General features: G+C 48.6%; 2 protein-coding genes across 3 annotated transcripts; one reads left to right on the top strand and one right to left on the bottom strand.

The window, feature by feature from the left end:
* Positions 1-82: 82 nt before the first annotated feature.
* On the top strand, positions 83-3,830 carry RITA1 (RBPJ interacting and tubulin associated 1). The gene is made up of 4 exons (XM_012752240.3): positions 83-296; positions 470-603; positions 1,005-1,370; positions 2,821-3,830. The coding sequence occupies exons 3-4, from the start codon at positions 1,069-1,071 to the stop codon at positions 3,326-3,328; spliced, it is 810 nt and encodes a 269-aa protein (XP_012607694.2). The 5' UTR covers positions 83-296; positions 470-603; positions 1,005-1,068; the 3' UTR covers positions 3,329-3,830.
* DRC10 (dynein regulatory complex subunit 10) lies at positions 3,769-27,662 on the bottom strand. 2 transcript variants are annotated; one of them, XM_012752235.3, is made up of 5 exons: positions 27,580-27,662; positions 11,496-12,317; positions 8,534-8,767; positions 6,274-6,345; positions 3,769-4,938 (listed from the first exon to the last, which is right to left on the bottom strand). In XM_012752235.3, the coding sequence occupies exons 2-5, from the start codon at positions 12,222-12,224 to the stop codon at positions 4,609-4,611; spliced, it is 1,365 nt and encodes a 454-aa protein (XP_012607689.1). In that variant the 5' UTR covers positions 12,225-12,317; positions 27,580-27,662; the 3' UTR covers positions 3,769-4,608. The 2 variants fall into 2 exon arrangements, with proteins under 2 accessions (XP_012607689.1, XP_012607690.1); XM_012752236.3 differs by having other exon boundaries at positions 27,568-27,652.
* Between the last annotated feature and the right edge of the window lie 208 nt (positions 27,663-27,870).

Here is a 27,870-nt window from a genome sequence, read left to right on the forward strand (position 1 = left end):
CTGCGCGGCGGGCGGGGGGGGGGTCTACGCGCTCGCTCCCCCCACGCGGGTGGTACGCGCCGGCCGGCTGCTGTCTGCCGGGTGCGCGCGCGGCGCACGTCGCTAGGGCCGGCCTCGCGCTGCGCCTGGGTGGCCGGCCGGTGCGCGTCCCGGGCCGCCGGACTCCGCAGTCCCCGATGTTGGCGGGGTCCCCGATGCACGCCCCGCGCTGCGCCTAGGCCGGCAGCCCCGGCGGAGCCGGCGCGGGGACGCGGCCCTGGGGCTGCCGCGGGACGCCCGCGGGCGGAGATGCGCAGGTAGGGGATGGCTCGCGAACGCGGGGCCGCGGGCGCCAACCCGGCCGCTGATCTGGGGGCCACTCGGTGGGGTGGGGGGCGGGCGGAGGCCCGTGATCTCCCAAGAGCAGAGTGTAAAGTGCGCAAGCTCTGGATTCACACTAGGTTGTACTTACGCTGTTTTTGCGTTATAGGTGTGACCTGCAAATGTGACTTCACCCTTTGAAGCCTCAGTTTTGTGATCTGTAAAATGGACCAAATCGAAGCTGCTTTACAGTGCTGTCGAGAGGGGTAAACGAGACAATGCTTGTAACGCTCTTTGCACGAGGTAGGCTTGAGATCCGTCTGGCCGTCATTGTCCCCAGCCCTGCACACACACACACAGCATATAGGGGAGTGCCTGTCCCCTGCTCCCACCATGGATTGTTTCTGGTTGGTGCCAAATGGGCACGGGTACATCTCTCCTTCACCCCATAGTCATTCTGTGAATATTTGTCGAGCACACACCGTGTGCTGGAAGTGCATTTTTATTTTTTCATTAAATATTTGCCAAAAGCACCCCTTTCCCCATCACTATGGCAACTAAAAATGTCAAACAGATGTCCTGAATGCGGCCTGAGGTTGACAGCCCCTCTTTGAGGAGGACTGGTCGAAGGGGGCCAGTCTTCTTCCACCGGCACTTCCTGCGTTGGCTCGGGGCTTCCACCCTGACCTGACCCCCTTTCACAGAGAGCCTTGGAGGCGGGGCCTGGCGGACAGGGCACACCTGCTGCGACCCAGGACCACGGGCAGCATGAAGACCCCTGTGGAGCTGGCCCTCAGCGGGATGCAGACCCTCCGCCTTCAACCCCGCTGCCGGGGCGGCTACCGGGTCCAGGCCAGGGCGTCGTACGTGGACGAGACTCTGTTTGGCAGCCCCGCAGGCACCCGCGCCCCCCCACCTGACTTTGACCCACCCTGGGTGGAGAAGGCTAACAGAACCGGAGGAGTGGGCACAGGGGCATCGCAGACCTCGGGGGCCCCGGGGACCTGTGAGACCACGCTCTCCAGGAGCAGCACGCCGACCCTCACGCCAAGGAAGAAGAACAAATACAGGTAACAGGGCGGGGAGATGCATTCCTAGGCTTGGTGGAGCCACCTGGGTTCCTGTTACTGCCCCGCTATTCACCTGCTCTGTGACCTTGGGCAAGCACCTTGACCTCTCTGAGCTGCAGTTTTCACGTGGAAAACAAGACCAGTGGTCCCTCCCTACCTAGTGGCATTGAGGCCTCTCTCCTTGCCTTGCAGGTGGCCACTTCTCACCATGCCCTCACATGGCCTTTTCTCTATGCATGCACTCCTGGCGTGTCCTCCTGTCATTATAAGGACAGCTGTCCTAACTGGATTAGGGCCCCACCCTTATAACCTGTTTAGCCTTAATTACCTCAAATTAATGTGAATAATTAAGGCCAGATATAGTCCCATTTGGGGTTAGACTTCAACATATGAATTGGGGGCGAATGACACAATTCAGTCCATAACAACTGGCCAACTAAATTTAGGGTGCAATATGAGCTAGATTAGATTAGATTAGAAGTTGATAGTTTGGATCCTTGAGCCAGGCTGGATTCGAGTCTTGTCTATACTGCATTCTTGCTGTGGGGCCTTACCCTACCCATGCCTCAGTTTCCTTATCTGTAAAATGGGGTTAATTTTGACATCTACCTTACATGCATGCTGGAAGAAATGATGAGATAATGCATGTGACACGCTGAGCCCTGGGCCTACCAATGAAAAGCCCTCAGTAATTATTTAGAATTTTATAAAGCTGCTCTGATGATGAAGCCAGGCCGGCTATAACAAGCTCAAACCGATCACCCTGTACGTCAGGCACTGTGTTTGGCAGTCTCAAATATGGTATGGGGGCCTACTATATTTGAGACAAAAAGTGGTGGGTAAAAGATGGTAAAGGCCGTGAAGACTAAGGTTGGATTAATTACTTGGGACTCCTGGTTGCAAGTGACAGAAAGCTTACTGAAACTGGCTTCCCTAGAAAAAGGGCATTTGGGGCTTATGCGATGGGCTCAAACTGTAGTTGGGATCGTCTCCATCTTAGTGCTGCTTTCCCTGCATGCCCTTCAGTCTCCAGTAGGAGTGAGGTGGCCTCAAGCTGCTTTGGACTGACATCCTGTCACTTTAGCAGGGAGCAAGGCCAGGTGGTAGGAAAACATCTCTTTCCTAGTAGTTTTGGCCAAGGTCCTAAGGCAGACTCTGATTGGACAGAATTGGGTCATCTGGCCATTCCTGGACCAATCAGTGCAATCAGGGGGATGGAATATGCAAATGGCCAGACCTAGGACACATGCCAGGTAGCTGGGTCAGAATGTGGGGGGAAAGCAAGACGTGGGGCAGTGATGCACGGGAGGGCTCTGGCCTCACTCTGGGTGCCAGTGTAGGGGACAAGGACCCCTGGGATCTGTAAGCAACCCTTCTCTGCTGCTGCAGGTGTCTGGTGGGGTGGGGTTGCTTGTGGCCCAGCTCACTGTGTCTCTGCTCCCTCTGCCAGACTGATCAGCCACACTCCGTCTTACTGTGACGAGTCGCTGTTTGGCTCCCGACCTGAGGGTGCCAGCCGGGAGTCCCCGTGGATGGCCAAGGGGGATGCTGCGAAACTCCGTGCCCTCTTCTGGACGCCGCCGGCCACCCCCAGGGATGGCCACTCGCCCCGCGCCAGGGAGACCCCGCTGCGAGCCGTTCACCCGCCTGGTCCCTCGAAGGCAGAGCCCAGGGTGGCAGCAGACCCCAGGAAGCTGTCCGTGGACGCCTTAGACTCGCCACGGCCTCTGAGGCGGGGACGTTCCCATTCCCTCTCCCACCTGAATGTCCCCGGCACTGGCCACCCAGCCACCAGTGCCCCCCACACAAATGGGCCTCAGGGTCCCGGGCCTTCCACATCAGGGGTGACCTTGCGGAGCCCCCTGGTAACGCCCAGGGCTGGCTCAGTCAGCATGTCAGTCCCAGCTACCCCCCGGCGAGGTGGGGCTACCCAGAAGCCAAAGCCACCTTGGAAATGAGGTTTTTTCATCAGGGTTGCCCCTGGCCAGGGTCTTCAGTGTCCCCTGGGTAACCCCAGGCATCGGAGAAGCCCCCACGAGGGCAGATGCAGTGGGGATGGGCAGTGCCTCTCTTTATCCTGACAATCTCTAGTTGCTCCCCGCCTTTTCCCCCAGTGTGGTTTTGGGGGCCACCCCTTCAGATGCCTCTCTGCAGCCCTGTCTCAGCCACCTTCCAAATTAGTGCCAACCCAGGGGCCCTCCAGCTCGCCTCATGTCTCGCTACCCAGCGTGAGAAGAGTGAGATGACAACCTGGAGGGTCCCTTCCTCTCCCTTCGAGCCAAGCTTCCTGCTCAGGATTAGCTTCCGGCTGAGTCTGGAGGCCTCGGAGGAGTTCTCCCAGGCTCTGTGTGGCCCGTGGGGGAACACAGGGGCATCTGGGAGATACATGGGTGAACAGTTTCTCATTTTAATCATCATGTATTTATTTTCATGTATTAAATATATCAGTAGCTCATCAAAGCCATGAGTGTTCACAATTCCTTTTTCCTTATGGTAGAGGCCGTTATTAGGCCCGAGTTGATGGTGGTAACAAATAATACAACAGGTAGTGCAAGGGTGTGGCAGGGATGGTGGCAGTAGCAAGTGGGTGACTGGAGTTTGGGAACACAGGCCTCGAGCAATGCTGGGCTCCTCCCATGGTTTCCAGCCAGTGCCCCAACTGAAGGGTTGGCTGGGTCTTCCTGAGCTCAGAATATGGACCCTAGTTTTTTTGTTTTCTTTTTAAGTTGTATGTTAACATATGTATACGGCTTCCAGCTGGGCTCCCTGCAGGTGGCTTGGAGGATGGGGGATGACGCCTGAGCTTTCCAGTGCTGGAGGCGGAAGGGTTGTGGGCAGGGTGGTAATCCCAGAGCAGAGCAGTGGGCAGCCTCAAACCTGAGGCCCTGCTCCTCCTGCAGTGCTCACCTGCCCCTGTGCCTGCTGTGACCCACGCCTTGCCCCCAGGTGGGCGCTGTCCCCATCATGCCGTGCTGATTGGGGCTGGGACAGAGGGGCTGCAGCCGAGGCTGAAGTGAGGAGCTGGGCATCTCCCGGCGCTGACACACGGCCAACAGCCTTGAGGAAGTGACGTTTATTTGTGGCCTGTTACTATGAATGTGATTTAAAATGTTTTTGAATTTTAAAAGATCATTAAAACCTTGAACTGCAGGGCTGCCCATCCCGGTGGCTCCCTGGCCTGATCTCTGGGAGGGCGAGGGTGCGACAGTGCCGGGTCAGGGGCGCTCCGGGTGGAGGCTCATTTCTTGCCCTTGCCCTTCGCCTTGCCCTTCTCCTTGCCCTTTTCCTTCTCCTTCGCCTTGTCCTTCGCCTTGCCCTTGCCCCGCTTCTTCCTCTTGGATCTGAGCAGGGAGCGCACCAGGTAGCCCTTCCACAAGGCCTGGATGAGCGTGGCCGCGCGCACCATCCGCACCATCTCCTGCTCCGCCTCCAGCCGCCTCTTGGACAGGATCTCCTGCTCCTCCCGGATCTGCGCGAACTCCTCCAGCAGCACGTCGTGCCTCTGCTGCAGCTCGTTCAGCTGCACCTTCTCCTCCTGGTGGATGGCGTCCAGTTCCTCGTACTCGTCCTGGGGGGAGGGCGTGGCTGGGTCGCTGGGCACAGAGCGCGGCCTCCCACGCTCCACGTGCGGCCCCACCACGCCCAAATGCCCGGCAGTGACTACGCTGAGCCTTTCTGCATCGGAGCTCCGTGGGCGTGAACAGAGCGTGGGCTTGCTCCGGCAGTTGTGAATCCCAGCCCCACCACGCCTTAAGGGACTTCAGCTTTCAGGCTTTTGTTTTTGTGCATCTGAAAGGGGACAATTCCAAACCTAGGGGCTGTTTCCAGGATTACATGGCTCCATGGACACAACATACTGTACATGGTGCCAGGCACCCAGTGGGGACACAAGAAATGGAAGCTGCTGCCTTGGAAGGGGTCAGTAGCACAAAGGTACCAAGAGTGGAAAGAACTTTCTCAGGTCCCACGCTGAGTCCCAGAGTTCTTCCTGTGTCTGACTGCAGTCTCTCCTGCTGTAATTTACACCTATTTTCCCTCCTTCCTCCTACATGTACCAAGAATCTACTGTAAGCAGAGCACTTACGGAGGACACAGAGCTGTCTTCCCTGGGGCACTCACGGCCACACAGAGCAAGGCCCTGGCTTTTCCCTCTCTGAACGGCACACCAGGCTTTGGATCACTCAGGCTGATGTCACCTCCAGTGCTTCCTGGGCATCCCTGGCCCCCAAGTTAGGGCCTCAGGCCACCGAAGTTATCCCAGAGCTGGGTGAAGGGTTTGGGGGTGCCCCAACATGTAGCTACCACTCCCTGGGCCCCTCCTCCAGGCCAGATCCTGTGCTGGCCGCAGATACTTGCAACAATCGAGTGTCCCTGAATCCCCACCTCAGCCAAAAGATGGATAGTACCGCTTCTGTTGGGCAGATGCAGAGACGGTCTCAGAAAGGTCAAGGTCCTTGGTTAAGGTCACACAGCTGGTAAGTGACACTGAGTGAACCTTCAAATGATAACGGGGACTTCCTTTTCTTCTCTGCTGTATCCCAGCACCTGGTACGTCCCAGGCACTCGGTAAGAACTGGCCGAGTGACGGAGTGCAGGGGTGGCGACAGGCGTGTGGGTGCGGGAGGAGCTGAGCTGGGAGGGAGGTGGAGTGTGGTCACCAGGCCCAGCGCCAGGCACTTGCCCCGCGGCCCACAGCTCTGCTCCCTCCTTTCCCGCCTCTCACCCTGTGCTCCAGGCTGAACAACTTCTGGAGACAAAGGGAGGGGACCTGCTGCAGGCCATTTGGGGCCTCCCTAGGGAGGCTCAGAACTCGGCCAATCTGTGGACCGTGCTTGGGCTTCTACTCCCCTTCCTCCAGGATCGTGGAAAAGCACCCGAGAAAGACTGATCCGGTGACACGTACCTGCTTTTCACCCATGTCCGTATCATATTTCTGGATCCAGTTCTCGACTTCTGTCTCCACTTTGTATTTCTTCTAAAAAGATCCAATGAGGCATTGTTGGATGGGATGATATGAACACTAAACAGCACTGAGCAGTCTACGGCAGCCGGCCCTCACGATTGTATTCACACAAGGAGGCTCTTTCTCCCATTCCACAGATGGGGAAACTGAGGCTCAGACATGCTAACTCACTTGCCCATGATGACAGAGCTAATGGGTGCTCCAGTACATTCCAGGCAGTGCGAGCAGCAGGTGCAAAAGCCCCGAGGAAGGAGCAAGCTTGTGTTTGAAGGGCAGAAATTGAGCCAGCGTGGCTGGGACAGAGTGGCCAGGAGGAGTGGTCCCCGACAAAGTCAGAGTGGGAGTCTGTGTCACACAGGGAGTCCCAGCAGGGGAAGCCTTTGCATTCTCATGCAAGGGAGAGGGAGAGGGGTGCAGTGGGGGGACGTGATCTAATTTAGTTTTTAAAAGATCAGCTCCAGCCAGGTGCGATGGCTCACACCTGTAATCCCAGCACTTAGGAAGTCTGAGGCAGGAGGATCCCTTGAGCCCAGGAATTCAAGACCAGCCTGAGCAAGATAGTTAGATTCAGTCTCCAGAAAAAAATATAATAATAATAATAAATTAGCTGGGTGTGGAGGCACAAGCCTGTAGTCCTAGCTACTTGGGAGGCTGAGGAGGGAGGATCACTTGAGCCCACAAGTTCGAGGCTACAGCATGCTGTGATCACATCACTGCACTCCAGCATGAGCGACTGAATGAGAGCCTCTCTCAAAAAAGTTTTAAAAAATCAGCTCCCATGGCCGAGGCAGGAGGATCACTCAAGGTCAGGAGTTTGAAACCAGCCTGAGCAAGAGCAAGACCCCATCTCTACTATAAATAGAAAGAAATTAATTGGCCAACTAAAAATATATAAAAAAAATTAGCCAGGCATGGTGGCGCATGCCTGTAGTCCCAGCTACTCGGGAGGCTGAGGCGGGAGGATTGCTTGAGCCCAGGAGTTTGAGGTTGCTGTGAGCTAGGCTGACGCCACGGCACTCTAGCCCGGGCAACAGAGTGAGACTCTGTCTAAAAAAAACAAATAAATAAAAATAAAAATCACCTCCCATACGTACAATGGAGTTTCATTCAGCCATAAAAAGGAATGAAGCACTGATACGTGCTATCATGTGGGTGAACCTTGAAAACATGGTGCTGAGCGAAAGAAGTCAGACACGAAAGGCCACATACTGTATGATCCCACTTACATGAAGTGTCTGGAGTAGGTAAATCCGTAGACACAGAAAGCAGATCAGCAATAGCTGGGGGCTGGAGGACGAAGGGAATGGGGAATGCCTTCTTGATGGGGACAGAGTTTCATTTTGAGGTGGTAATGATTTGGAACGAGATAGAAGTAGTGGCTGCACAACACTGTGAATGTACTAAATGCCACTGATTTGTTCACTTTAAAATGGTTAATTTTATATTATGTAAATGTCACCTTAATTAAAAATAAATAAATCAACTCCTAATCCTACAGACCAGGAGTTCTTAACTTGGGCACCCTGGGTGGGCTGGCTTCAAGGGGCCTGTGGCCCCCCAAGAATTATCCACCAGGGTGGATGTGTCGCCTGCACCTTTTTTTCTGGGGGAGGGGCCATGGCTTTCGTCAGATGCTCAAGAGTTGTGACACTAAAAGAGACTGGGGACAAGTATGAACAAGGGTCCCCTTTGTGAGGACAGAGATTTGGAAGCTGGGTGCAAGCTGGGCTGGGGTCTTGGCTGAGATGATGAAGAAAGGATGTTTAGATATTTATAGAGCACCTACTATGCACCAGCTCTCCACCTGTCATCTCAGGTAACTCTCATAACAACTCATTAAGACCGATTTTATCATTTTCATTTTCTAGATGTGAAAACAGAGGCTCAGAGGGAGCAGAGCAATTCGCCGGAGCCACGTGCTAGTGCTCTCTTTGCACAGCATCTGGCATGGCATCTGACAAGGCCGGTGTTATACCCCTGCGGGTCAGCGGAGTTGAGGAACTTGCGCAAGGTCGCAAAGCTGGCATGCACCAGGCCTGTGTGCTGCCCCCTCCTGCCTCTCAGGGGACACTGGCCTGGGTTTGGGCTTCTGCTCCCTGCCCCGCCCAACACCGCAGGACCTCCAGGAGTGATAGGACAGCCCCGCCACCTTGCCTGCCCCAGGGGCCCACTGTCCCATCCTCCACGCTTCCCAGGGCACCTTCCTCAGCGCCTGCTCTGCCTCCCGGTTGTCCATGACCAGGTTGTGGAACTGTGACCGCAGCATCAGGATCTCCTGTTGGATCTTGGCCACCCTGGCCTGCGAGGCCTTGAAGTCTGCCTTCTGCTGCTTCTCGGCCTCGTGCTTGGTTCGGAGGAGGCTGCTCTCCGAGAACTTGAGCACCTGATGCAGGTGGCTTTTCAGTTCTTGGATCGTGATATTGTCCTTCTCCACCTGGCCCAGGAAGAGAAAGGGCTCCGTTCACACCTGCACGACAATCCCAGGAGCAGTGGCCACTCCTGCGTCCTCCCCTAGGGCCGGGCATGCCACTTGCATCATTACCTTGCTGAATCCTACCCCCAACCCCACGACAGGAGACAGGGACAGCCTGATTGCAGACGAGGAAAATGAGGCTAAAGGAGGTGGAGTCGTCAGCCTGGGGCGGCAGAGCTGAAGCAAGATTTGAAGCCAGGTCTGTCTGGTTCAGAGCACATGTTCTTGGCCACTGCCTTCATTTCCTTGCATGAGTGAGGGGCATAAGCCTGCCAGAGTGGGGCCACCAGGCAGGTCTGGGACAGCGATGTTCCTACTGGGGCTCAGCAGGGGATGGCCCCGCTGGCAGAGACACATGGCACTATGCACAAAGGTGTGAGATAAACACACACTGCTGGGATTGCCACTGTGTTCTCCCTTGAGGCCTGTCCCCGGCTTGTCCCCTGCTCTGGGTCAGTTCTAGAGCAGGAGCAGGGGTGCACGACGGGACTGTTTTATAGATAAGCTCCAAAGGCCTCTCACAAACATTAGGGTCTCCATCTGAACACAATAGGGCTGTGGCTGCTCATGCCACTGGCCCTGAGCTGGGGTCAGCTGGGTTTAGTTAGCGGAAGGGCCACAGGGGATCTGAATTCACTTCCCGCACACAGCAAGCAGGGATGGAGGGATGCCTTTGGGGCGAACCTATCCCCAAAGACAAGGCTTCCTGCCCTAGGCACTAGGTTTTAGATCAGACAGTATTACGGGCAGTCGGAGCTTCTCTTGTAGGATCGCCACATCATGGTTGATTGGCGTCTCCCTGTCATTTTACACCGACGTTCAATGACATGATGAAATTTGCCCACCTGGGAAAAAATGGAACTTGACCCCGGATCAGTCCCATTTGAAAGCCCCAGCCTGGTTCCACCACCCAAAAGGGATCAGCAATGCCCCTTGAGGCCATCTAGCTGTCCCCTGATGGTGCCCTCCCTGCCCGAGCACCCAGCAGCCTGTCACCTATCCACTCAGCAAGGGTGCGTCATGCCCCTCTCTGGGGCCAGGCTCACTGGGGAACGCAATGCCAGGCCAAAAGAGACAGGTCCCTAATTTCTTGCAGGGAGCCAGACCCCCCACGAGATATCACAAATTACACACATTTATCAATGAAGTCTGATGAATGCCTTGAAAAACAAATTCAGTGAGAACTGCCCGACTGAGTGCATGGGGGAGAGAAGGCAGCAGATAGCCTCGTAGGGCCTTGACTCTCCCATCATCGTGGGGGATAAAAATGGGAGTTTTTATCCAGCAGCACTGGCTGGCTGTCCCATACCTGCTCTGTCCAGAGGTGCCATGGAGTAGAATGTTTGGCTGGGAACATGGCCCCAAGGACAGACTACCTTTCCTAGCAACTCTAGTCACTGAGTGTGGCTAAAAGATGTGCGTGGAAGCACTGTGTGCTACTTCCAAGTGTGTCCTTAAAGGTAGCAATCCTCCTGCCTCAGCCTCCTGAGTAGCTGGGTCTTCGCCTGGCTAATTTCTTCTATTTTTAGTAGAGACAGGGTCTCACTCTTGCTCAGGCTGTCTCAAACTCCTGGGCTCAAGTGATCCTCCCGCCTCAGCCTCCCAGAATCCAGGGATTACAGGCGTGAGCCATAGCATTTGGCCCATTCTTTGGGTTTCTGAACCAGCCAGGTTTATTCCCATCTCAAGACCTAAGTACAAGCTGGGCCTGGTGGCTCACGCTTATAATCCTAGCACTCTGGGAGACGAAGGCAGACGGATTGCTCAAGATTAGGAGTTCAAGACCAGCCTGAGCAAGAGCGAGACCCCTGTCTCTACTAAAAAATATAAAGACATTAATTGGCCAACTAAAAATGTATATATAAAAAAAAATTAGCCGGGCATGGTGGCACATGCCTGTAGTCCCAGCTACTCGGGAGGCTGAGGCAGCAGGATTGCTTGAGCCCAGGAGTTTGAGGTTGCTGTGAGCTAGGATGATGCCACGGCACTCACTCTAGCCAGGGCAACAAAGTGAGACTGTCTCAAAAAAAAAAAAAAAAAAAAAAAAAGACCTAGGTACGCACTCCCCTCCACCTGGAACAGGGTTTAGCAAACCAAGGCCCACAGGCCAAATCCAGCGAGCCCCTGTGTTTGTAAATAAAATTTTATTGGAATATAGCCCATTTACATACTATTGATGGCTGCTTTCACACTGTAATGGTAGAGTTGAGCGGAGTAGTTGCAACAGAGACCATCTGGCCCACAAAGTGTAATGTATTTGCTATCTGGCCCTTTGTAGAAAAAGTTTTCCGGCCCCTGACTTAGAAAGTTCTTCCTCACTTTCCTTGCCTGGCTTACTCCCCCCATACTCTTCATGTCTTGGCTTCAGTGTCCCTGATCCTTTTGGTCTAAGTTCTGTTCTCCTAACACTCCCTTATAGCACGCTGTACTTACCCTTTATTGTACTTTTCAAAACTGTAATGAAATGAGTTCCTTAATACCTACCTTCCCTACTGTGAACTCCAAGAGGCTGAGACCACGTGGGCTTATTTACAAGACTTGACACCGAATAAGTGCTCAAAACAATCTTTGTGGAGTAAATGAATTTTTAAAAGCTATTTAAATCATTGAGGAAAAACCCAACCACAAAAAGATTTGGGCTACTCGGTGTGGCCCTTTCCATAACTTGACCGATATCATGTAGCAATACCTCTGCATCCCTGTTCTTCGTTCTTGCTGCCAATTCATTTTCAAGAGCATCAATGACTTCTTGGTTCCTCCGATTTCGTTTATTGATTTCCTGAATGAACTGGGCCTTATCCCTAGCTTCCATGGGGCTAGTGAGTAGCTTCTCGAAGAGGAAACCCTGGAGCTCTCTCAGGCTGTCAATAAACTTCTGGGCTTCTTCCCTTCTTCCCAGTGTCTGCGTCTGCAGGAGCCCGAGAGCCTGGGGGTTGCTGAGCAAGAGTCTCATGACGTTCTTGGTGGAGTCTTTGATCCGCTGCATAAGCATCAGGAGGCTGGATTTCTGCACCTCCATGGAGAGCTCAAGGTCCCTGAGCCACGCTTCCTCCTCGATCTCTTCCTCATCCTGCAACTGCCTTTCTCTCTCCTCCAGGTACCTGGCACTTTCCAGGCAGGTCTGGCAAAGGTCCTCATGCTCTCTCACTGCTCTCAGGATGTCCACCCCCAGCACCTTCTCCATCTCCTCAGGGTTGGAGGCCATGTACGACAGCGCCGTCACCAGCTCCACCTTGTGGATGGCCTCCTCCAGGACGGACATGATTCTCTTGGCCTCAATGGTGGTGAGTTTGGTCTTAGAGGGGACCAAGGGCTTTAGCAGGTCGGCTGGATTTTTAGATGCGTCTGTCTTTCCTCCTATTTTGTTCATGGCGGGGCTTTGGTATAAAGGGGCCAGGGCTAGAATGTCTAAAGCCATTTTGTGGGCAGCCTTCTTTGCCTCTGTATGCCCTTGGAGGTTGAGACTTGGATACACTATCTGGGTACCGTGTTTTTATTGTCTCTGACAACCCTGAAAAAGGAAGGAGTGGGGGTTAGTGGAGCTGTGGTGATGCATGTGTGGTTAGGGTGACCACAGCAGCAACAACAGTTGACACTGAGAGTTCACCTTAGGTGCTCTGCCACTTTCATGAAGAACCTTTAACTGAAAACAATTTTTAGGGTTGTGAGGGTGTTAGGGCCACCAGGGTAGGAGGATCACGTGTGGAGGTGATTCTCGGACACATGTGTCAGGCAGGGAGCGACCAAGGAAACAGGTGCTGTTCTAAGGATTTAAATATAGGGCACTGGTTATACCAGTGATAGAATAGTTGAGGGGCCAACCAGAGGAAGGTAAAGCCATCCAGCAGTTGTCAATGGCATGCAGCCACCATGTAATGAAGAGGTCACCCAGGGCAAGCTGGAACCACAGTCATTAGATCCTGCTAGAGCCATTGCCGGACATGCAGCACAAAGCAGAGGGCAGGGAGGAGGGGTGCGGGTAGAGGCATACCTGGTTTCTCCCTTCCTGTCACCAGCCAGTCCCACACCTGTGCCTCTCATTGGCCAAAACCGGCAGGAAACCAACTGACAAGTGAGCTGGCATTGCTCAGGGACCAGCAGCCTGAGACCCAGAGCAGGACAGGGACAGAACAAGCAATGGAGCTAAAAGCAAACAAGACTAGGCCCAGCATGTTTTCACTCGTTTTTAAGTATTTATTTTATTTTGTTGTTAGAGATAGGATCTTGCTCTGTCACCCAGGCTGGAGCGTGGTAGCACAATCATAGCTCACTGCAGCCTCCAACTCCTGGGTTCGAGCGATCCTCCCACCTCAGCCTCCCAAGTGGCTGGGACTACCACACCTGGCTAATTTTTCATTTTCTGTAAGATAGAATCTTGTTATGTTGCCCAGGCTGATCTCGAACTCCTGGCCTCAAGTAATCCTCCCAAAGTTAAGTATTGATTTTAAAAATTGGAGGTTGGGGTGAGGAGTAAACAATGACTTTGAAATACAACTTAATAAACTGTCTTCTACTTGGCTACAGTGGTCAAAAAATAAATAAATAACTGTATAACTAAATGCAATGTTGTATGCTGGATTGGATCCTGGAATGAAAAAAGGACATTTCTAGATGCTCAGAAATATGTGAAAAAAAAAATGATTGGAACAACCCAGAGAAATCCAGATAACATCTACATGTTTTTTATTTTTTGAGACAGACTAACTCTGTCACCCAGGCTAGAGTAGAGACGGGGTCTCACTCTTGCTCAGGCTGGTCTTGAACTCCTGACCTCAAGCGATCCTCCTGCTTCAGCTTCACAGAGTGCTAGGATTACAGGCATGACCCACTGTACCCAGCCAAGTCTAAAGTTTAATTAATAGCATTGTACCACCTTCAATTTCTTGTTTTTCAAACATCAATGTTATATAGGATATGAACATTAGGGGGAGCTGAATGAAGGGCATATGGGAACTCCCTATTATCTTTGTAACTTTTCTTAAATCTACAATTATTACAAAATAAAAGGCTTATGTAAAAGACTGTTTGAGTCAGATCAGAGTCTGGGCTGGAGAAAAGGAAAAAAAAAGAATAAAAGACTGATTCAGAAAAATCTACAGTGGCAATCAGAAATCCATCATTTACATTGCCGCCATAGCAGTAAGGCTAAGAGTACTGATTTGCACAGCCCCACTTGGATTAAAATCCTTGCTGGAGGACACCCCCCAACCCTCCAAGCCTGGCTTCCTCCGCTGTAAAGCAGGAATCTTCAGGATTGAAGGGAAGCTTCTAGCACAGGGCCTGGGCACTGTAAGTGTTCAATAAATAACTAATAGTATTAGGCCACGGAAACTGAAATCCCAATTCTGGGACTTGTGATTTCCAATGGCTAGGCCCCCAACACACTGTCTCTACCTCTCCCCTCTTCCTTCTTCCTCCCTTCCCCTTATGCTGTTTACTTATTCCCCAGGTTAAGTGTCACCATCTGACATATCTATATGGACTTGTTTGTTGTCTGTCTTTCTCTCCCAAGAAGTGAGCTCCGATGAAAGTAGGGGCTTTATTTATTTTGATCACTACTGTATACCCAGTCCTGGAAAAAAAAAAAAAGAAAGAAAGAAACTGACCATCATCTTGGGAAAAGATTGGCTGTCACCTCTTTTTTTTTTGAGACAGAGTCTCACTTTGTTGCTGGGGCTAGAGTGCCGTGGCATCAACCTCGCTCACAGCAACCTCAAACTCCTGGGCTCAAGCAATCCTCCTGCCTCAGCCTCCCAGGTAGCTGGGACTACAGGCATGCACCACCATGCCTGGCTAATTTTTTCTATATGTTTTTAGTTGGCCAATTAATTTCTTTCTATTTTAAGTAGAGATGGGGTCTCACTCTTGCTCAGGCTGGTCTCTATCTTCTGACCTTGAGCAATCCTCCTGCCTTGGCCTCCCAGAGTGCTAGGATTACAGGCGTGAGCCACCGCGCCTGGCCCGGCTGTCACCTCTTAAAGATTACCCGTCCCGTTTTTATTTTCATATTCTTGTGTGTGGATGTGGGAAATGTTTGAAGAAAGGAGTGTTAGGACTTGATGCATGAGACAGTTTTGAGTTTGGGTGACTGGGAGAGGATGGTGGGGTCTGTAAGAAACTAGGGAAACTAGGCAAGGAAGTTTGGAGGGAGGACAAAGAGCTCAGTTTTCAACTCATTGAGTTCCAGCTGCCAGACTGGAGTGTGCAGTGGACAGTGATGTCTCAGCTTTCCCATGATCCAATTTTTCTTTGTCAGTTTTCCTTCCAGGATGTGCGGTCTTGGTGGGACTGTCAATCAGAGCCCTGCCCTCTCTCTCCTGGGAGTGTGAATCCAGAAGAGAGGGACACATGGTTGGGGAATGGTGGGAGCTGATTTATGCTCCAGGTGGGTTCCTAAAGATGCTGCTACTAAGATCCCCAGAACTTCCTTAGCTGTTGCTCTTTCTGATGCCTGGTTTGTCACCATTTTGCTTAGCCAGGGTCAGTTTCTGTTGCTTGCAATCAAAGTACCCTAGGTGATAAAATATCATAGGCAACAGACAAGATCAGAGGGCCTCCAGAGAGACCTTGGGGATGGAGATACAAAAGTAAGGTGGAAGGAAGTGATAGTTGAAGCCACAAAAGATACCTTTAGTTCAGCAAACCAAAGAGTAAACAGACAGAGGGGAGGGAATCAAAGGAACACCTAAAGCAACTAAGAACAAGGCGGCCAGATCAGGTGCCGAGGACGCTTTGTTTCTTGGCTGGGCAGAATGGATCCAAAATCAGAAGCCTCTTTGGGAGCTGAGGAGCAAGGCTGAGAAGGGCATTATCCTAGATCACTTTGATTCACACCCACTTCCTGCTCCCCAGTCCATTTCCTGAGATCCTTAGAGGCTTTTCCCGAAAATAAAGTTTTAGGGACAGCCACGAAGCTTCCTCGGCCTCTCAGAGGATGAAGGATCTTTGCCCCATGGCCACACAATGAATCTGAACAAAGTGGCTAATGAACGCACTTCCCCCCATTGTCCCCTAAAGCTCTCAGGCATAAATCAAAATGCCTGAATGCAACGTTCTATGAAATGTTTCCAATTTGCTTTCAGCCAAATTACCTCTTTTGCTTTAAAGGGCAAACTTGTGTTCTTTGATTATGGTGGTGCCCATCAGCTCTTGACAGCTCATTTGGGCGAACAAGAAAAAGCCAGTGGAACTAGGATTGAGGGGAAATGCATCTGACTCTGACGGCAAAAATCACAGGAGAATCTCTTTTCCTTGAATTCTAATATGATCATTTCATGTCCCTTTTAATGCCACCAACCTTAATATTGAAATCATTTCCAACTTGAGCCTCTCTTTTTAAAATTCCTGCCCTGAGAGTGAAGCAAGATTGTTAATGGATGGGGAACTTTAATTGGATCTTCCCCTTTATTTGTCATTAATTTCTGCTGATGAACTTTATAAATGGAAATATATCTTTATCATGCAAATTTTACCTCGTCTTCATTCAAATAGGCTCGTTAGATATTTTATTACTTTCACTCTCAGAACATTTTGAGAGGGGAAAAAATATTTGAGCTAAATTATATCTTTTTTCCTCTGGAGGGAAAAAGGGGAAGAAAACCCAACACCTGCAACTACCCGACAAGTCCAAATAGGTATGTGGAGAAGTCAGAGGATGTTAAACAAACAAACAAACAAACAAACAAAAACTGGAGAGGGAACTGGGTGCCACCTCACACCTGGAATCCCAGCATTTTGGGAGGCCAAGGTGGGGGATAGCTTGAAGCCAAGAGTTTGAGACCAGCCTGGGCAACATAGCGAGACCTCATCTCTACAAAGAAAATGTAAAAATTAGCCAGGTGTAGTGGTGCACACCTGTAACCTGTAGCTACCCAGGAGGCTGAGGTGGGAGGATCGCTTGAGCCCAGGAGTTCAAGGCTGCAATGAGCTATGATCGTGCCACTGCAGTCCTGCCTGGGTGGCAGAGCAAGATCCAGATTCAAAGAGAAGAAAAGATTGTCATGTATGAGAAACACAGCAGATTGATTTTTTGCTGGTCCAGTTCCAATGAATCCAGTCAAGTAGAGACCTGGAGAACAGACATGTTCTAGATTCAGTTCCTATAGCAGTCAATCAACTTAACAACTATAAATATGAATATATATTCATCTTCATATATATTCATACTTGTAAGTATATATGTATATAATTAACAATAACAGTGCATACATGTTTGTATGTTTTTCACAACTGAGCTGTATTTTACACATGCACACCCCCTATGTACACACAGGTACATATACCATGGCCTGAGTAGAAATGCCGGGAGACAATGAGGCAGTCAGGAACATTTCTGGCACTATGACGGGGCAAAGGTCATCACCAGCCTCGGTGTCTCAGATCACAGAGTGGAGGAGGCTCATGGGAAGAAGAAAGATTGCCAGAATCTTACAAGGAGGATACAAGGAAGTGGTAGAAACTACCTGCAGTCTAATTTTATAGCAACACAAAAAATAATATTGAGGGGCCTTTCTGGCTATGGTATTTTCCATATATTATTTCCTTTCTCTTTATTATTCAAATTTTAGCTTTTGTGCTGTTAGAGGGTGTATAGTTATCTCTTCTAATACTCAAGACACCCTGTGTATTATTATCATTCCCATTTTATAGGTGAGGAAACTGAAGTTCTGAAAGGTTGTAAATGAGCATGCTATGGGAGAATGGCTCGTGAAAATAGCTATAACAATATCTTCCATGCCAAATACTCCTTTGCACTGTCACTATGCCACTGCTCCATCAAGAGGTAGAGTCTACTTGACTTCCCCTTGGATTTTGAATGGCCCCACATCCTGTTTTGACCTACAGAATGCAGCAGAAGTGATGCTGTGAAATTTTTAAGGCTGGCCCTTAAGACATCCATAGCTTCCTTCCATCTTCACTGCTCACAACACTCCTTTCAAAAGCCAGATACCATGTAAGAAGTCCAACTGCCTTGAGACCACCATGCAGTGAAGAATCTCGAACTAGCCATGCACAGAGCAAAAGGCCATTTGGAGGAGGGATGAGGCATCAGACATGTGAGCAAAGCCTTCTTGGGCCTTACATGCCAGCTCAGTTGCCAGATGAAGACAGCTGAGTGACTGACTCCAGCCAACAACACATGGAGCAGAAGAACTGCCCAGCCAAGCCCTTCCCAAATTCCTGACCCATAGAACCCTAAACAAATAAAATGGTTATTGCAATAAACTGCTTTGTTTTTTAGTTGTTTGTTATGTAGCAGTAGACACCTAAACCATACACCTATAGGGCAGCAAGGACCAGAACTAAGCCAGATCTCTTTGAGTATGAGGCCCAGGCTCTTTCTCCCTCACTAGAGTTGATCTACGTTTCTGTCTACCACTGCACAGTGATCATGCTGGTGTCATGTTCCCATGGGCACATCTAGGATTAGACACAGTTTGTGACAGTGTCACCCTATCCCTTTCTCCTCACTTAGGAAAGCTTATCAGAATGCAAGTAAATGAGAGTGACTAAATTATTTTAGGAAAAGCTTTGAATCATCTCTCATTGACTTTTATGTTTGTTTGGTTTTTTCTTTTTTTAGTCAGTCATGTACATACTTTGGAACTTATTATTAATCAATTATCAAGACACACCTCAAAACTGATTACAACATGGGCATCCTTGGGCAGCATGGCATCTCACTGCATGAAACAGGACTGGTAGACCAGGAAAGAGGCCTTTAATCAGTATTGCCCAAATTTCTCTCACTAGCATACTACCTTATGATTTCTGCCAAATCTACAGACCAAGCTGTACTATTGTCAACTCAATTTTTCCTTTAAGTATACTTTCATTCTTAAGTACTTTTCACTAAAAAGGAAACTTTATATCTCCTCTGTTGACATCTTGATATTATTTCATTCTAGCTAGATACTATTATCCAGGAAACCAGAGACTGAGACCAAGATTTCTCTCATTAAAAAGATTAGACTGGGTATGGTAGTTTATGCCTGTAATCCTAGCATTGTGGGAGGTTGAGGCAGGAGGATTGCTTGAACCCAGGAGTTTGAGACCAGTCTGGGCAAGAGTGAGGCCCTGTCTCTACTAAAAATAGAAAAATTAGCCAGTCATGGTGGCACACACGTGTAGTCCCAGCTACTTGGGAGGCTGAAGCAGGAGGATCACTTGAGCCTAGGAGTTTGTGCTTGCAGAGAGCTATGATGACACTACTGCACTCTAGCCTGGGTGACAGAGTGAGACCATCTCAAAAAAAAGCAAGATTAAGCAGGGCATGATGGCTCACACCTCTAATCCCAGTGCTTTGGGAGGCTGAGGTGGAGGAGGATCACTTCAGGCCAGGAGTTTGAGACCAGCCTAGGCAACATAGTGAGACCCCATTTCTACAACATAAAAAAATTAGCTGGGTATGGTATCATGCACGTGTAGTCCCAGCTACTCAGGAGGTTGAGGTGGGAAGATCACATGAGGCCAGGAGTTGGAGGTTGCAGTGAGCTATGATCACACCACTGCACTCCAGCCTGGGTGACAGAATGAGACCTTGTTTCTCAAAAAAAAAAAAAAAAAGCAAGATAGATTAGCCAGTGGTAGAGAAATGTTAAAGACATACTAACAAAAAGAGAAAAGACACAAATTATTAGTATCAGAAATGAGGCCAGGTGAGGTGGTTTATGTCTGTAATCCTACCACTGTGGGAGGCTGAGGCAGGAGGATCACTTGAGGTCAGGAGTTTGAGACCAGCCTGAGCAAGAGTGAGACTCTGTCTTTACCAAAAATAGAAAAAGCCGAGTGTGGTGGCGCATGCCTGTAGTTCCAGCTACTCGGGAGGCTGAGGCAGGAGGATCACTTGAGCCCAGGAGTTTAAGGTTGCAGTGAGCTAGTATGATGTCATTACACTCTAGCCAGGGCAACAAAGCAAGAACTTGTCTCAATCAATCAATCAATCAAATCAGTGGTTGCCAGGGAATAGGAGGAGGGGGGAATGAATGGCAGAGCAGGGAGGATTTTTAGGGCAGGGAAAATACTCTGATACTACAATGATGGACACATTCATTACACATTTGTCCAAACTCATAGAAGATATAACAACAAGAATGAGCCCTAATGTAAAGTATGGACGTTGGGTGATAATAATAATGATGTGTCAGCGCAGGTTCATCAGTTGTACCAAATGCACCGCTCTTGTGGGAGATGTTGATGGTGGGCGAGGCTGTGCGTGTCTGGGGACAGGGGACATGTGGGAACTCTCTGAGCCTTTCTCCCAGTGGGAAATCAATTCCCCAGTAGGGACTACTGTTAAAAATAAATGAAACAGAATAGAAAATATCAGAGTGTCGTGCATGTAGTAAGTATTCTTTTGTGATGAAACGTGTGTGCTGGGTTGAGCAGGATAATGTATTTCTTTGGTTTGTGGTTAAAAAAAAAAAAACAGGCCGGGCGCTGTGGCTCACGCCTGTAATCCTAGCTCTTGGGAGGCCGAGGCGGGCGGATTGCTCAAGGTCAGGAGTTCAAAACCAGCCTGAGCAAGAGCGAGACCCCGTCTCTACTATAAATAGAAAGAAATTAATTGGCCAACTGATATATATAAAAATTAGCCGGGCATGGTGGCGCATGCCTGTAGTCCCAGCTACTCGGGAGGCTGAGGCAGGAGGATCGCTTGAGCCCAGGAGTTTGAGGTTGCTGTGAGCTAGGCTGACGCCACGGCACTCACTCTAGCCTGGACAACAAAGTGAGACTCTGTCTCAAAAAAAAAAAAAAAAAAAAAAAAAACAAAAAAAACCAACCCGTACTGTTGGAAAATCTCCATGTTAAAGGCATTTAATTGGATTCGTTTGCCATAGGATATAACCTGTTGCTGTAATTTGAAAGCTAGGGTCAAAGAGATACTTTCCCCTGATGCTCAGTTTTTAAAATGTTCTTGATTTTTAATCACTTTTACTTTCAGTTCCACTAATTAGGGCCCGAAGGGAAAGGAGAGAGAGAGAGAGAGAACATTTGCTTTGCATGAAACTATCTCAAACCTCTGCACTACTGACATTTGGGGCTGGATAATTCTTTGTGGTGGGGGCTGTCCTCTGCATTGTACGATGTTTAGCAGTATGCCTGGCCTCTACCCACTTGATGCCAGTAGCATTATTCAGTTGTGACCAGTTGGAGACAACATGTCTCCGCACATTGCCAAATGTCCCCAGGGAGGAGGGTAGAAGTGAATGGAAATTGTCCCAGGTTGAGAACCACTGGTCTATAAATAAAGGCCTTGCTCATTTGTGAAACTCCCAACTTCCCCACCCTCAAATCCAGTGCTGCGTCCGAGTTCAAAGGAAGCATGTCCAGGTCTAGCCCAGCCCTGCCTGGGGAGCTGATGGCTGTGCCACCTAAAGTCACCATCAGTTACAGAATCAAGATGAGATTCACAAGGTGGGTGTCCGGAGACCTGGGTTCTGACTCTCCCCTGCTTGGCCCTCTTGGAAAAACTCTGGGCAAGTCCTTTATCTCTGTGGGAACTGTGGAGACTGACACCTGTCCTAGCCACATCAAAAGGGGGCTGGGTGGAGGACAGGAAAGCCCTTTGGAGAGTTCAAAGCCTTCTTCAAAGGCAAGTGATTACTATCATATGCAGAAGCATAAATCAGGTGGTGCACCGGCCTCATTGCACAAAGGGAAACGCATGGGAAGTTAGCAACTGAGTAAGCAGGGAAGCATCACCCCTTTAATTTAATTTTCACTGGGACTGAGTATACACCCCAAGCTAAAGCCATGACATTTACGAAAGACCTTGTATGCCTGGAATGTGTTCCCCAGGGAATGCCCCGCCCAGAGCCAGGGCACCTGGGGTGCTCTGGGCAGCCTGTCCCGCCTAGAGGCAGGGGGTTGGATGCTATGACCCTGCAGCCTCTGTTGCTGCTGTTTTCAATCAAAAGACTGTTTTTGGCTTTCTGGGTGGCAGGTGAAGTCTGGGAAAGGGGACGGTGGATTTGATTCTTGCCTTCTACTTTTTTTTCTTTTTCTTTTTTTACTCACACAGGCATAATAGACCCGTGACCTCAGAACGTATCCACTCTCCTTCTCAACGTCACCACTGTTTTCACTACTTGGCCTTTTGGCCTGGCCTGGTTCTTCTGGTTATGACTCTCACTTCCTCTTGGTCACAAAACAGGTGGCTCAAGGCATAAGGCGTCGCTCTGATTTGATTAGGTGAGAAAATTCGGCATGACAGCTTCCCTTGCTGCTCGAGAGGAGGAAGAGAAAGGTCGGGGGAGCTTTAAGCAGGGAGTGAATGACATGGCCAGATTTGCAGTCTGGGATTAAGTGTGGCGGAAGGGTTGGCGGGTGCATGATGGCAGGAGGATCACATCACATTAGTCACAGTCCCTGGAAGAGACGAGGGTGTCCCTCAACAGGGACGAGGCAGTGCTCATGGAGAGATGTGAATGGGCTCTAGAAATACTGGAAAGGTAAAATCGGTGGGATAAGAGAAAGGCATGGGCACGGGTAATGAGGGAGAGGACAGGGCTCAGGATGAGGTGGTATTTACCCAAAGCACAAAGACTGGGAAGAAGCAGGGGGTGAGGAGGTGATAAGAAACGGCAATCTCAAAGCCCTCCTGCTGGCAGGCTCTTACAAATGATGTTCCTTTGGCCTGCGAGCAACCCCCACTGACCCCTGTGTTAGCTATTTCTTATCCCTTAGGTCTTAGCTCAGTGCCTACCCCTCCTCAGACTAGAGCAGATAGCACATTATAAGCTGTGTAAACCCCCTCTACCTTTCCTGAATAGGTATAATTACACCTGTAATCACAGGTGTAATTATTTTTACAGCTCTATTGAGATCTAATTTACGTTACCATAAAATTCACCCATTGTTAAGAGTCCAACTCAATGACTATTTATGTAAACGTATATAAAGTTATGTCACATCACCACAACCCAGTTTTAGAACATTTCTAGCACTCTCCCAAATTCCCATGAGCTAATTTGCAAACAATTTCTGTTTCTACCCACATTTCACTTCCCTGGATATTTCATCTAAATGGAATCATACAGTATGTAATCTTTTGCATCTCACTTTTTGCTTGGCACGGTGGTTTTCAAGCAGGGGAAACTCTGCTTTCCAGGAGACATTTGGCAACAATCTGCAGATAGATTTGCTCGTCACAATTGGGACAGGTACTCCTGGCATCTAGAGGCCCATGATACTGCTAAACATCCTACAGTTCCCAGGACAATCCGCCACCACAGAGAATTATCTGGCTCAATATGTCAATAGACCTGGGGTTGAGAAACCTTGATTTAAATCCTAGCACTCTGGGAGGCGGAGGCAGGTGTATCCCTCGAGGTCAGGAGTTCGAAACCAGCCTGAGCAAGAGCGAGACCCCATCTCTACTATAAACACAAACAAATTAATTGACCAACTAATATATATAGAAAAAATTAGCTGGGCATGGTGGCACATGCCTGTAGTCCCAGCTACTCAGCAGGCTGAGGCAGTAGGATTGCTTGAGCCCAGGAGTTTGAGATTGCTGTGAGCTAGGCTGATGCCACAGCACTCACTCTAGCCTGGGCAACAAAGCAAGACTCTGTCTCAAAAAAAAAAAAAAAAAAAGAAAAGAAAAGAAAAAAAAAGAAACTGCCAAACTATATTTCAAATTGGCTGTACCATTATATTTGCTTACCAGCTATGTGTCAGAGCTACAGTTTCTCCATATACATAATGATATTGGCATTGTCTGTCTTCATGATTTTTGAATCTCTATTCAACTCTTTTGCCCATTAAAAAAAATTGGGTTTGGCTAGGCACGGTGGCTCACGCCTGTAATCCTAGCACTCTGGGAGGCTGAGGCAGGAGGATCGCTCGAGGCCAGGAGTTTGAGACCAGTCTGAGACCAAAGTGAGATCCCTGCCCTTACAAAAAATAGACAACTTTAGCCAGGCATGGTGGCTCATGCCTGTAGTACCTGCTACATGGGAGGCTGAGGAAGGAGGATTGCTTAAGCCCAGGAGTTCCAGGTTGCAGTGAGCTGTTATGAGGCCAATGCACTCCAACCTGGGCAACAGAGCAAGATGCTGTCTCAAAAAAAAAAGAAAAAATAGGGCTGTCTGTCTTCTTACTGAGTTATAAGAGTTATTCATATATTCTAGATATAGTCTTTTATAAGATATGATTTGCAAATATTTTCTCCATGTCTGTGGCTTGTCTCTTCATTTTCTTATGAAAATGTCTTTTGAAGCTCAAAGTTTTAAATTTTAATAAAGTCCAATTTATTAATTTTCTCTTTTATGGCTCATGATTTAATGTTGTATCTAAGAACTTTTTGCCTAACCCAAGGTCATGAGGATTTTCTTCTATTTTTTTTCTAAGAGTTTTGTAGTTTTAGCTCTTACATTTAGGTCTATAATCCATTTTGAGTTAGTTTTTGTGCATTGTGTGAGGTAAGAGTTTATTTTTTGGCATATGGATATGTAGTTGTTGAAAAGACTATATTTTCTCCATTGAAATGTTTTGATACATTAACCATAAATGTAAGAGTTTATTTTTGAACTTTCAGTATTGTTCTATTGATGTATCTGCCTATGCTTACACTAATACCACATTTTCTTGGTTACTGTACCTTTATAGTAACTTTTGAAACTGGGTAGTATAAATATTTTTCCAACTTTGTTCTTATTTTTCAAAATTGTTTTGGTTATTCTAGGTCCTTTCAACTCATAATTTTTTTTTTTTTGAGATAGAGTCTCACTTTGTTACCCAGGCTAGAGTGAGTGCCGTGGCGTCAGCCTAGCTCACAGCAACCTCAAACTCCAGGGCTCAAGCAATTCTCCTGCCTCAGCCTCCCGAGTAGCTGGGACTACAGGCATGCGCCACCATGCCCGGCTAATTTTTTCTATATATATATTAGTTGGCCAATTAATTTCTTTCTAATTTTATAGTAGAGACGGGGTCTCGCTCTTGCTCAGGCTGGTTTTGAACTCCTGACCTCGAGCAATATCGCCCGCCTCGGCCTCCCAGAGTGCTAGGATTACAGGCGTTAGCCACTACACCCGGCCATCGACTCATAAATTTTGAGATTAGTTTGTTAGTGTCTGCAAAAATGCCTGCTGGGATTTTGATAGGTATTGTGTTGAATCTACAGATCAATTTAGGGAGAACTGACATCTTCACAACATTGAATCTTCTGATCCATGAACATGGAATGTCTCTCCATTTATTTAGATTTTCTTTAATTTTCTCAGCAATGCTTAATTAACTTTATTCTAGATATTTTATTCTTTTTTAATGTTATTGTGAATGGAATTGCTTTCTTCATTTTTAGAGTGTTACTAGCATATATAAATACAGTTGATTTTATTTTTTTTGAGACAGTTTCTCTCTGTTGCCCAGAAGAGTGCCGTGGTGTCAGCCTAGCTCACAGCAACCTCAAACACCTGGGCTTACGTGATCCTTCTGCCTCAACCTCCCGAATAGCTGGGTCTACAAGGCATGCGCCACCATGCCTGGCTAATTTTTTGTATATATATTTTTAGTTGGTCAATTAATTTCTTGCTATTTTTAGTAGAGACAGGGTTTTGCTCTTGCTCAAGCTGGTTTCGAATTCCTGACCTTGAGTGATCCACCTGCCTCGGCCTCCCAGAGTGCTAGGTTTAGTTGATTTTTAAATATTGTGCCCTTGTTAAACTTGTTTATTAGTTGTATTAGTCTTTTGTGGATTCCTAAGGATCTTCTACATATAGAATGATGACAGGTTTACCTCATCCTTTCCAGTCTGAATACCTTCAATTCACAACCCCCGACTAGCATTGACTAGAACCTTCAGTGAAGTAATGAATAGAAGTGATGAGAGCACAGCCAGGTGAGGTGGCTCACACCTGGAATCCTAGCACTTAGGGAGGCCAAGGCAGGAGGATCACTTGAAGCCAGGAGTTCAAGAAGTGATGAGAGCAAACATCCTTAGATTGTTCTGAATCTTAGGAGAAACTAATGAGCTTATGTTAGCTGTGGGTGTTTTGTAGATGCACCTATCAAACTGAGAAAATTCACTTCTATTCCTGATTTATTGAGAAGTTTTTGTTTTGTTTTACCATGAACAAGTGTTGGATTTTGTCAAATGCTTTTTCTGCATTTATTGAAATGATTATTTGATTTTTGTTATCTATTCTATTAATATGGCATATTACTTTGTTTTTCAAACGTTAAACCAATCTTGCACTTCTATAATAAATGTCAATTGGTCATGGCGTCTAATCCTTTCTATATATTGCTGACGTTAATTTGCTAATATTTTGCATCTATGTTATTGAGGAATACTGGTCTATAGTAGGAGTTGGCAAATTTTTTCTATAAAGGGCCATAGAGGAAACATTTTTGGCTTTGTTGGTTTATAGCCTCTTTGTATCTACTCAGCTTTGCTGTTGTAGAGCAAAAGCAGTCATAAACAATATATAAACAAAATGTCTGTGTTCCAGTAAAACTTTATTTACTGAAACAAGTGACAAGCCAGATTTGGCCTCTGAAAGAGCTTTTGAAGGATTCATATTATTTCTTCTTTAAGTATTTTTTTTTTTTTTTTTTTTTTGAGACAGAGTCTCGCTTTGTTGCCCAGGCTAGAGTGAGTGCCGTGGCGTCAGCCTAGCTCACAGCAACCTCAAACTCCTGGGCTCGAGTGATCCTTCTGCCTCAGCCTCCCGAGTAGCTGGGACTACAGGCATGCGCCACCATGCCCGGCTAATTTTTTTTTTATATATATGTCAGTTGGCCAATTAATTTCTTTCTATTTATAGTAGAGACGGGGTCTCGCTCTTGCTCAGGCTGGTTTTGAACTCCTGACCTTGAGCAATCCGCCCGCCTCGGCCTCCCAAGAGCTAGGATTACAGGCGTGAGCCACAGCGCCCGGCCCTTTAAGTATTTTTTGATAGAATTCACCAGTGAGTAAATATAACCTTGGGTTTTACTTCGAGGGAAGATTTTACATTTTTAATTCAATTTCTTTACTTGTTATAAGTCTATTCAAATTTTTGTCTTTCTTCTTGAGTTATTTTCAATACTTTGTCTTTCTAGGAATTTGTCAATTTTACCTAGAGACAAGGTCTCTCCTGTTGCCCAGGCTGGAGTGCAGTGGCTTGATTATAGCTCACTGCAGCCTTGAATTCCTGGTCTCAAAGGAGCCTCCTGACTCAGCCTCCCAAATAGCTGGGACTACAGGTGCGTGCCACCGCACTTGGCTAATTTTTTTTTTTTATTTCTATTTTTTGTAGAGTCGGGGTCTCACTAAAAAAAGAAAAAATACATAGCGGGCGTGGTGTGCGCGCCTGTAGTCCTAGCTACTCGGGAGGCTGAGGCAGGAGGAGGCTCCCTCCAGCCCAGGAGTGCAAGGCTGCAATGAGCTATGAACGCGCCACTGCACTACAGCCTGGGTGACAGAGCGAGACCCTGTCTCAAAAAATAAAAATTAAAAAAAAAGTTAAAAATAAGTTACTTGACTGACTGGTACCATCCCCGTCTGAGGGATGAGGAAGTAAGGCCACAAAGTGGACAGGTGGAGGGGCCAGAATGGAGGTGGGGACACCGAAGGGGATGGCCTGGGGTCCTGCAGGCGGGCGGTCCAGAGGGAGGTGCAATGGAGGCAGGTCTTGGGGGTGTCCTGAAGGTCCTGAAGGGGGTCCTGAAGCTGGGACGGGATCGCAGAGGGCCACCTATTCCCCAGGGAGCCAAAGGAGAGCGGGCTGGATCCCGTTCCACATCTTCCCCGATCTCCAACCCTTCCCCACCTGGTTACTCACGGCTCTGAGGGCGCCAGGTTTCCGTCCTCAGTTACCTGCGCGGTCCCTGTGTTGCTAGGTTACCCGCCAGTCTCAGAAGGAGGGACTCGGCGTCTGACTGACTTGCCTTTTCACCATTCAATTCCCCGTTCCGCTCAGTTATCCCCACCTCCTTAGATCTGACCAATCAGAAGCACCGTCTCTCTGACTTTCACCAATTGAAGACCCGGGACTCCCTTTGGGTTGGGCAGAACAACAAAGGCGGGGAGGATGGGAGGAGAAAGGGGCGGAGCTTTCCGCCTGGTCCCTTCT

Source organism: Microcebus murinus, chromosome 22 (assembly GCF_040939455.1).
Source record: "Microcebus murinus isolate Inina chromosome 22, M.murinus_Inina_mat1.0, whole genome shotgun sequence".
Lineage (NCBI taxonomy): Eukaryota > Metazoa > Chordata > Mammalia > Primates > Cheirogaleidae > Microcebus > Microcebus murinus.